Source organism: Capsicum annuum, chromosome 12 (assembly GCF_002878395.1).
Source record: "Capsicum annuum cultivar UCD-10X-F1 chromosome 12, UCD10Xv1.1, whole genome shotgun sequence".
Lineage (NCBI taxonomy): Eukaryota > Viridiplantae > Streptophyta > Magnoliopsida > Solanales > Solanaceae > Capsicum > Capsicum annuum.
This window is the reverse complement of record NC_061122.1, coordinates 18,896,607-18,907,893: the sequence shown is the minus strand read 5'-3', so window position 1 is coordinate 18,907,893 and position 11,287 is coordinate 18,896,607. Positions and strand designations below refer to the sequence as shown.

Genomic DNA, 11,287 nt, shown 5'->3' with positions numbered 1-11,287 from the left:
TACGCAATGACAAAGTCTTATACTATTGATGAGTTTAGCGAGCATTTTGCCCAATTGAATAATAATTACCCCGAGGCAGCACATGTCCTTGAAAATGTATTTGGTTTTGAGAAATGGAGTAGAGCACACTTTTTGGGCAATAGGTACGATGGGATGACCACAAACATTGACGAGTCTCTAAACTCGGTATTGATGGATGAACGAGAGTACCCCTTGTCGCATATATTCAATTCAATTGCTAGAAAATTAAGTGAAAAGTTTAGGGAGCGACATACATTTGTTGATGCTAAAAACAACAAATTTATGCCCTGTGCGGAAAGGATCCTAAGGGATAACAAGAGTAGGAGTGATTCCTTGTATGTGACTAATGCAAACGGGGGTCTCGACCAATTCACGGTGTTCAGCAATGGCGTTACTGCCAAGATTAAACTCTTGAAGAGGAGTTGTTCTTGTCGGAAATTTGACTTGGTGAAAATGTCATACGAACATGTGATGGCATCTTTGCGAGCATAGTATGGTGATGACGTTGGTTATCGTAACACCATCTACGAGTATTCTTCGCTAATTTATAAATCTGAAACTTACCTCCTCATGTACTCTAAAGTTATTAACGTTGTCCCTTCAGAGACCGAATGGACTATGCCACAGGAAGTGCAAGACACTAAGATTTCTCCACCCCCTAGGATCCCAAACTCGAAAGGAAGAAAGTCAAATACGTTAAGGGCATCGATGAGATATTCAAGTCCAAATAGGAATAGGTATTCAATATGCAAGAAATTCGGGCACAAAAAAACCACATGTATAATGGCCAACCAATCATAGATAGACTTTTTTTTTGCTTCAGTTTTAAAGCTTGGAGGGATAAATGTGCATTTCTGTAGAATTTAACATTCAGTTGTAATCGACTTAAAGCCTTGTCTATGACAGACTACGTAAAGTCTACAATATATGTTTCACATGGTCTATAAAATATTATGTATTGGTTATATAATTACTCATCAAACACGTTATGTTGGTCTTTTTACCACCTTATCTCTCCAATCGATGTAATGAATCATTTTTTCTTGTTCCCATTTAATGAAAAGATGCAGACACGTCTATTCACAAGAAAAATCATTGGCATACGCAAGCTAAGTGTTTTCTATTCTCACACACGTCGACTGACCATTGGGTGGAAATATGAAAGGATGCCTTTTATAGGTCTAAAAGTAAAGTGACTATTTCTATGTAAGCTTTCAGTTATCCCTAAATCAAAAACACCAGAATCTCTCTTCTTCTTCTTTAACAAAATTAAAATCATGCCTCCCAGAAAAATACCCCTGCGCCCCATCAAACATGTTCCCCCAAGACACTACGATACCCTCCTGCTTAGGAATGATTTTGACCTCCTTTCCTTGGCCTGAGTCAAGACTGCATCTATTTAGAGCGGAAACTTCGTTGAATTGCTCGTTTCTTGAGGACAATTCTGAAAAGGCTAGTAATGGAAGGCCCTGACTATATCACACACACACACACACACCAGCATCCCCCTAAAATTAGTTTTTAAGTTTTTGTTTTATTTTATGTTTATAAGTTTTTTTATGCGTTCATTGCAGAAGAAGCTTTCTTAGTAGGATTGTTGTTAGAAGAAAGCTTATTCTTTTTTACTTATTTTGCTTGTTCTGGCCGCTATGTCAATGTATGATTCCCATGATTGTGCAATGAACAGATGTTAATATAAGTATTTTTGTTTTCAAATTTTGTTTCCCTCTTTTCAATTATTGTTGTTTTTTGTGTGTGTTTTATTACATGTTCAATGAAGGCATCTTAGATTGACTTGGTTGAATTCACATAAAGTAAATACAAATCACATATATAGTCTATGATCGATCTTAGACTCCGTCATGCCTCGACCAAATATAGTAGTCGACGGTAGACTATATGAATAGATGTCTCATGAGTTGCTTGTAGTTTGAAAGAAAATAATTAAATTAAAAAAGTTTTAAACAAATAATCACATGATTTGGGGCTGGTGAAAGAATATAATTAAATTTAAAAATATTTAAAAAGATAATAACATATTTTGGGGCTGGTGAAAGGAAATAATTAAATTAAAAAAGATTTAAATAGATAAATCATGTGTTTTGGGGCTGATTAAAGAAAATAAGTAAATTTTAAAAAGTTTAAAAATATAATCACATGATTTGGGGGTGTTGAAATAAAATAATTAAATTAAAAAAGGTTTAGACACATAATCACATGATTTGGGGTGGTTAAACAATCTTGAACTGTTGGTGACACTTAATAGACTGTCATCGATGTTGACTCATGTAAAATTCATGTATAAAATATACTTGTAATTTGAGGGTCCATCGATCCGCTTGGTCAACTATAGACTTACACCATCAGGAGTGCATAGATTGATCTCCTAATTATTCATAGACCACATAGTTCTATGTACACTGCTATAGACCAACACTTGGATGTTTTTTAAAAATGAATACATAAATTAAAAATACATGTAGTGTGGGTTTGTACACATATGAAGGATTGTAAAAAGTCACATAATCATATTAGAGCTTATACAAACTAGGGGTGGTGAATTAAGGAGTGTATGGATGGGTATTGATCGAAACAAACAATATTCTAAGAGTAATGTTTGTCAAATCACAAGTATGTTTTGAGGATGGTTATTGTATTTGATGACTATCCATTACACATGCTCCTTCAATCATCACTCTTCAATCACCATCCCCAAATCAAAAGAGTATGTGGAATGGATAGTGGTTGAACAATCATCAACCTCAAAACATACTTGTGCTTTGACAACCATTACTCTTAGGATATTGTTTGTTCGATCACTATCCATCCAGACACTCCTTAATTCATCATTCCTAATATGTATAAGCTCTAATATGATTATGTGACTTGTTTACATTCCTTCATATGTGTACAAACTCATACTACATTTATTTTTAATTTATTTATTCATTTCTAAACTACATCCAAGTGTTGGTATATAGCAGAGGTCTACGCATAATCAGGAGATAAATTGATGCACTCCTTACGGCATAAGTCTACGATATACCAATCGAATCGATGGACCCTCAAAGAATAAGTATATTTTTTACTGTTATATTTTTTATTTAACATATTATTGAGGGTCCATCGATTACGAGTGTCTACGGTAGACTTTAGTATCTCATTGATGACTGATATAGGTCATGATCTATAACAGTCTATTAAGTTTCACCAACAGTTCAAAAAATACAATTGTTATTTCAATGGTAACAAATGGCTAGTTTTGTACTCCTTCAGTGTTAACACTTATTTTTACTTCATATATAATGTCCTCCATCTCTCATTATTTTATTTCATCCACTTTCTTTTTATTTTAAAATTCTACAATGTCTCAAATATCCCAAACATCCAATTCTAAAAAGACTCTAATTTGTCATTGTGGAAATATGGCTGTCTTGAGGACGTCACACACGGACTCAAATCCAGGTCGCAAATTTTATAGTTGTGCAATTGTGAAGGTGAATCGTGTATGTCTTTTTTATAAAGTTAAGTAAATCGATATATAATTATTTTTTTTCTGGGATAGTGGCGCATGCTCATTTTTTAAATGGCTTGACGAGGTATCACCTCCAAGCAGTCCATCAACGTTGAGTCCGAGACCCGAGACATCAAATTTTTATGGCTTGAAAAAATTTAATCTACTACAAAGGCTCCGAGAATGCAAAGAAAATAGAGATTTTCTTATGAATTTGTTCAAAGAATCCGAAGAGCATAGGAATGACTTGAAAGTATTGCTACATGACACTCAAATAGAGAGGGATCAACTAAAACAGAAATTGATTTTGGCAGAAGAAAGGGAACATGGCCTAAAAATGATGTTATGTGCTATAATTCTAGTATTCATTCTTTGGAAAAGTGTAACATGGATGCAGTGATATCAAATAAATAAAAATACTTCTTTTTTGTATAATATTAATACTGTTTTTCATAGAATCATAGTTGATCAAACAACACATCAACTTAAAATTCAGTAGCATGGTAATGATAGACAGTGAAAGTAGCATACGATAGATTAAATATGCATTCTATGACATCAACTATACACACTATCAATTACGACAAGACATTGTATATTCAGATTCCATGCAACAATACAGTTTAATAGAAACAGATTCAGTGCAGAATCATAACAAATTTCATAAAATAAAAGAATGTTTCTCATATCCTACCAATAGATCCTTTAACTTTCATATTTGTCAAATAAAAGAAATATTTGTCGTGTTCTAACAGCTGATCATTCAACAACACATTAATAATATTAGCATTCAAATGTCTTTTTCCCCATTTTCCCTATCAACACAAATATTAGTATTGATTTCATCAACGATATCCATGACTACATCTTTTTGGTAAGCTTCTTATTTTTCTTCTTTATGTTCTCCTTCTTCTTTGTCTGCCACTTCTTCCTTTTCATCTTCAGCTTTAGCTCTTTTTTTTCAACAACTACAGCTGCTGCTTCATTCTTACCTTGTTCTCCTTCTTTTTCAGTATCTGCAGCAGCTGATGCTTCTTCAGCTTCTTTTTCTTCCTCATCTTCTTTTCTTTCTTCACCTGCAGCAGCTGATGCTTCTTCAGCTTCTTTTTCTTCCTCATCTTCTTTTCTTTCTTCACCTGCAGCAGCTGTTTCTTCCTTAATTTTTTATTTACCTTCACCCTTTGCTTCTTTCTCAGCTTCTTCTTTGTCAGCTTCTTCTTCTTCATCATCGACTTTTTCTTTTTCTTTGTCTTCTTCTTCATCTGCTGCTGCTTCTTTTTCAGCTTCTTCTTCTTCTTCTTCTTCTTCTTCTTCTTCTTCTTCTTATTCTTCTTTAACTACTTCTTTTCCACTTTCTTGTTGGCTTTTATCTTCTTCTATTTCTTCTTCTTCTTATTCTTCTTATTCTTCTTCATCTTTTTTTTTTCTTCTTCTTTTTCCTTTTCTGCCACAACAGTGGCTAACTTATTCATTTTGCTTTTTTTTTCCTTATTTATTCCTCTCCGATTTCTGAAGGTCCACATGCACTGTATCATCATATTACAAAGTGTTACTAATATTTAAAGCTGAAAATTTATTAACAACATCAATTATTGAATGAAGTTACCTCGCTCACGTTGTCGCTCATCATTTTCTTTTTTCTTCAGTCTTTTCTCTCTGATATAGGCAGCAATATTCAATAACGTTTCCTCGAGCACAACAACACCCTTATGAAGATCCCCAAGGGATGAGGTGCCCGCTGCATCTTTCGAGGTGCTCAAAGAAGCATCATCACCAACGCGTACTCCAACAGGATCACCACCCAAATCCTCATCATCATCACTGTCCTCATTTGAAGTAAGGACAGTCACCCCTTCTAACTTTTTATTCAAGCCATCGAGGACGTTATTTTTCACCTCGTTCGTATATGGATTAAACGTAATCATTTAATCCATTTTCATCTCATGAACAATAGGGATAATGTATGGGTGCACGTTCTACAAAATATTAGTTAACAATTACATAACATTCGATACAACAGTAGTATTATTGTATAATAAAAAATAAGTTCATACCTCGGTAACTTTTTCTTTATACTTGAATGATCACTTTCGATTATCTTTTCACTTTTTGTAGTGTGCCATATGAGGATGCGGGGAATAGGAAATTACTCATCCATTGATTTTCCAGCAAATTTTTCAAGATGAGGAAAGTCCTCATAGATCTAAATCTGTATGCAGTACAACATTGAAAGAAAAAACTCAGAGTCTATGACAAAGTATAAATAAAATGAGAATCTACTATAAACTCACTAAAGGATTTATAATAGATATCATGAATGCCCAAGGAAATCCGAATAAAGCATAGGATGCCTTCTGCTTCTCATCAAATACTTTCCTATGCTTCTTCGGGTCACTTTTCTTCTTTAGATAGTCCATGGTCAGTTGAAATGTCTCTTTTTCCATGAGTAATTCTTGAAGAAACTCAAAGAATCGACCATTCGAATCAGTTTTGTGTCGACAACCTTTGTCGAATCTATTGCAAGCAACATGGTGTGCAAGCACTACAGTAAAAAACACTTAAACTTCTGGTCCTTGTTCAGCTTATTCCCTCTGATCAGGTGTAACAAGTTGGCCGCCGTAATGTTTTTGTTTTTCATCACCTTTAAGCAAAAAGTCTCCCCCTTTGCTAACATGTTCTTCATTTTTTATTCACTGGGGTATGATGAACAGTTCAGCCTCATAATTAAACAAAGCTCTCTCAAGCCAAAACAAGCAGGCTTGTTGTTAACGCAGAACCATATCTCATGACGTATCTTATCATTCTTGACGCATCGCAGCAACAAATAATGGACCAACTGCCTATTGAACTTGAGATGTTCCGGCAGGTTTCTTAGATGTCCAAAATAGGACTACTTGAATCTTTTCTTCAATTCCTGGTCGACAAAAACTTGCTTAAATTCTCGATAAGCAGCCATTCTTGATCTGACCGATATCTTTGTCGTTAAATACCTGACCTTGTCCATTATCATTTGAAGATCATATCGCTCCACAGAAATAAACCTTGAAAAAGATGACACAGATAAGGGATCATTATCCCCATCATCATTTTTTCTCCCACTTCTCTCGCTCTCTTCACTGTCACCACTAACACTGCGCTTGGCAACATCTTCACCAGAATCGACGTAGTCGCTTATCTCTTTTAATTCCAAATCTGATTCAGACACTGCCTCTTTAATTTTCTTCCTTTTTGAGACATTTCCAACTGCCTCAGCTTTTTTTTTTCTACTGCTATCAGCAGAATCAGAAGTGATACCGTCTTTGCGTTTAGGAAGGATGCTTTTTTAGCTATTTTCAACATAATCTACACCTGCAGAACAAATCTCTCATTTCCAGTTCATAGACCACAAGTCTATGAACAGAAATAACTCGATGCTCAAATGAAAAAACTCCTAAAAAATTTAAGAAATACCTCACCATTAAACAGTTAACTACACAAACATACAATAACTGAACCAAAATTCAACATGCAGTATCAAAACACAACAATTGCTAAATATCAAGCTAGTGCACCTAATCAAACTAATTAGCTATTAATCTTTCAATTTTCACTATTTCAGCTATCATATTTTAAAAGAATTTCATACGTCTAAAACTTGATTTCAATCTAGGGCATTCTCATTTCATTGACCACAGGTCTACGGATAGACCATGGGTCTACGGATAGAAACAGGTCACTATTTGAATCAAGATGCCAAAATAACTCTTCAAATAACAATTATCCCACCATTCAACACTTCGTTCCTAAAATAAACAGAACTAAACCAAAACTCCTAAACAAAAGTTTTAAAATTCAACACCGTGATCTACGAAAAAATCTGTCAAAAATGCCGCATAAAACCTCAACCATTGCTTCAAAATCAAACTCATTACCTATAAAATTCTCATTTTTTTTAACTACTTAATCAACCAAATTCGGAAAAAATAAATTTTCTACATCACTACGAATCTATTAGCAAAGAAACCCTTTAAATGGATCTAGAAATAATCGAAACTTGTTTTTAACTAACCTAACGATGCAACAACGAGCCCTTAGCAGTTGGTGAAGAAGAAGAAACGAAAATGGCATTTTTGGGAGCAGGGTTCTCGAAAGCGGGAGTTGATAGAGAATTGAAGAGGAGAGAGAGAGGTTTTTTTTTATATTTGAACAAGTGGAGGGTGTTAGATGTATTATATTAAATTTGTAAAGTTATAAAAATAATAAAATGGTCCCTTGGCCCACGTGTGGGCCCCACTTTTTCAACTTTTCCCCACTTTTTGCATCCTAACCCTAAAAATAAATCAAAAAGAAATTTAGTGGATATATGGCAAAATAATTTTGGAAATGTATCCTTTTTGCCAATTTTTTCCAAGTTATTGAATGGAGGGGTATGCAAGAGTCAAAACACCCTAATCGGATTCATTTTTAGAAATCTAAATCTAAACAAAAGTCATTTATGTAAGCTAGTAAAAAAATAATGTTTACCTAAAGAAAAAAAAAATAGTTGATACATATATGTATCACATATATTGGATAGCGGCTTGTAAATATTTTTAGCTAAGTGGTTTAACTGTGTGTTTCCCCAATTACTTTTAGAAAAAAATTGTCTTATAACTAATTCGTCTCCTTTCAACAATATTGGTGTCTCACAATATAATGAGCAAGCTATTCAATTTTGAGTAAATATCCTGCAATGAAAGTTGGTGCAAAGTTGATAACATCATGAATCCCCTACGTACGATGAGAGCAGAATTCCTTTGACAAATTCCTTGATATATGAATTATTTATCAAGGCTAATCAGAGATGAACAATTAGTAGGTAAAAACGATTAGGCTAATCAGAGATGAACAATAGTTTTTACTGCAGCCTATTATTTCTAATTAAATTACTTATGAGATGTTTACAAAAATGTATGGAAATGTGAATTTCAACATAAGAGTATTGGTCAACTTTTAACTGCAGGTCCTTCTGGACACTATGACATGTTGCATCCCTGGACAACAAGTTTGGAGGTCGAGAATTGAGATTAAAAAATTAACACGTAATTGACTGTATGTTGTGGCACTTTGTCTATGTAATCTCTTATTCTTCCGTGTGTATTACTACCTATTGTCTCATTTACTTTATATTTTTCTATTATTTTTCAAAAAATTCCTTTTGCACTAAGGATTCATTAAAACATAATCTATCTACGTTACAAAAGTAGGATATAATTTGCATACATTCTATCCTCTCAATTTTTATTTTTTTTTATTTTCAATTCGCCTAAAAAGAAAATAATTCATATTTAACAATTCTTTCATTTCAGTATCTCACATTGCATGTTCAAAATTATAAAGTTGAAAGGACATTTAAATTATACACAACCTAATTTTAGAGCACAACATTAATTTAAAAAAATATTAAATTGTGTGCTAGTCAAACTATAAAACATCAAGTGAAATGGAGTAAATCTTGTCTGTAATCATTTTTGTTGTTACAAATTAATGCCACCAACTCTTCCACCAATCCATCTATCTCTTCATCCCCTTTCATATTCATTTTCTCACTCCATTCTCTAGCTTTTTTACTCACACCTTCACCACTTTCCTCAATTACAACTTCCCTTATCACCTTTGCAATTTTTTCACTTTGTAACTTCCCATCTTTGTCCCTTGCTGCTTCCACTCCCACACCAATATATTCCACAAGCCTAGCATTCAATGGTTGGTCATGGTGCATTGGCATGGCAATTATTGGCACACCAAACTTCATACCTTCCATGAAAGAACTCCATCCACAGTGACTCACAAATCCAACTATCGATGGATGTTGAAGAAGTGTTGCTTGAGGAGCCCATCCTTCCATAACCATTCCTCTTTGTCCTACCCTTTCAAGATACCCTTCCGGCAATGCATCTTGCGTACTAATTTTTTCGCCTTGTGGAAACCTGATGGCCCATATGAAGTTCACTTTGCTTAGCTCTAGACCTTTAGCTACTTCGTGAATTTCTTCCTTCGATAGAAAATACTCACTCCCAAATGAAACAAAAATAGTTGAACTTTTTCCTTTCTTGTCAAGCCATTGCATGATGATCTCCTCACCAACAACTTTATCGATGGATTCTTGAACTAGTGAACCAACCGGGACTATTTTCTTGGACACTAACTTTGAGAGATAGTCCATATAATTCCCTTCAAAATCTCTGCATGTTTTCACTAAAATAATATCACGAGAGAGTCCAAGAGCCTCTTTGAATGGGTCCCTTATTCTCATCTTTTGATTCTTCCACTAATTTCTTCATATGATGCATCTCATATTCGTGCCGATAGATTTCAGGAAATGGAATTTTTTCTCCTGGCTTGTCAAACATGTGGAGGGCTATAGCAACCATAGCCGCGCTAAAAGGTAGGAATTTCACAGCAGGAATGTTCATAGAGGACGCGGAATCAGCAGCCCATGGCTGACTGAAATCACACATAACTAAATCCGGCTTTAGGGTTTTCAATATTTTGGAAAATTTTGGGGAGGCTAATTCGAAAGCTGTTTTGAGTGTGTTCATGAGATAGGGTGGTAGGCCATTTGTGGTGTGCTAATGAGGAGGAAGATTTGGCAAAGATGGAAGATGAAGCTCAACTAATTCTATTGATTGAGAATATTTTTTGGTGATATTTTTCTGATGGAACTTAGGTTTATTGGAGACGAGTGGAACATATGTAAATGTGGAAATTTCTATATGTGAGTTTTTTGGCCAGCTCTAGAAATGGACTTATGTGACCATGGGCTAGCCATGAGTATACTAATGGTGTTTTTCTTGGCCTCCATTAGTAACTATAAATCTCTTGTGAGTAGAAATATATTATGATGATAATCTATTTATAGTATATTCTTAACCGTTAAAGTTCAATATCATTTCATGACTTTTCTTTATACGATTGTATCGTAATTGATTTAGTCATCTCGAGCCCACCCCACCCTCTTCCCCTAGCTACCTAATCCACCCCCACCCCCAACCCTCATAATCTACCGTATAGCATATTTCATTTTGATAATTCAACGGATCCATTTTTCCAATTAAACACTTTTATTTTAACAAATATGTACCTAACTATATAAACACAAAATGATAACTAGTTCAAGTATTATAGAGCGTAAAACTCACACGCAGATATTACTGAAAGATGACTGATAAAATGATCGTGACATGTGGCATATGAACTCAAAATTATATTTGAGTTTTTTTCTTTTGGTTAGCTCTAGAATGAACTTATGTGACCATGGGCTAGCCATGGTAAACGTTTGTACACAAATTGTGTTCTTATTAGCCTCCATTATTAATCAACAGCTATATAGATCCTTCTCTTTTTCTCTGTCTATGACAGTTTCTATTAAGTATCTAACGTGGTCTAAATTATTATTATTACTAGTTTAGGTATACGCGTCTCGCACATGTACCTTATTTTAATGTGTTTAATTGTTATACGAAATAAGATATTTGTTTAAATAATAAAGAGGAATATAATACTTAAATTCAACATCTTTTGAACATGTCGAGATGGAGAATTTATTTAATTAGTTATATAATAGTTGTAAATATATAAGATACAAATGAGGTAGGTGAAATACATTGATAACCCCTTAAATTACGGTTGGTGTATTCAGTAAATCGATGATTAGTGCTTGATAATTCATAAAATTGCGCAATTTGACTTGGTTTCATCCTAGAAGTGCAAAATTTGACCTGCGATTCTATG

General features: G+C 34.1%; 1 protein-coding gene and 1 pseudogene across 1 annotated transcript; both read right to left on the bottom strand.

The window, feature by feature from the left end:
- Positions 1 to 4,396: 4,396 nt before the first annotated feature.
- On the bottom strand, positions 4,397 to 6,993 carry LOC124889560 (nucleoplasmin-like protein ANO39). The gene is made up of 4 exons (XM_047401509.1): positions 6,986 to 6,993; positions 6,430 to 6,804; positions 5,142 to 5,356; positions 4,397 to 4,671 (listed from the first exon to the last, which is right to left on the bottom strand). Exons 1-4 carry the CDS (start codon positions 6,991 to 6,993, stop codon positions 4,397 to 4,399), a joined length of 873 nt encoding a protein of 290 aa, XP_047257465.1.
- A 1,759-nt stretch (positions 6,994 to 8,752) lies between these two features.
- On the bottom strand, positions 8,753 to 10,358 carry LOC107849993 (annotated as a pseudogene).
- Between the last annotated feature and the right edge of the window lie 929 nt (positions 10,359 to 11,287).

Coding starts and splice junctions, on each gene's coding strand:
- LOC124889560 (XM_047401509.1), bottom strand. Junction 5,357..6,429: donor GAATTGAAGAAAAGATTCAA/GTAGTCCTATTT, acceptor AAATGAGGACAG/TGATGATGATGAGGATTTGG. Junction 4,672..5,141: donor TGAGCGACAACGTGAGCGAG/GTAACTTCATTC, acceptor CAGCTGCTGCAG/GTGAAGAAAGAAAAGAAGAT.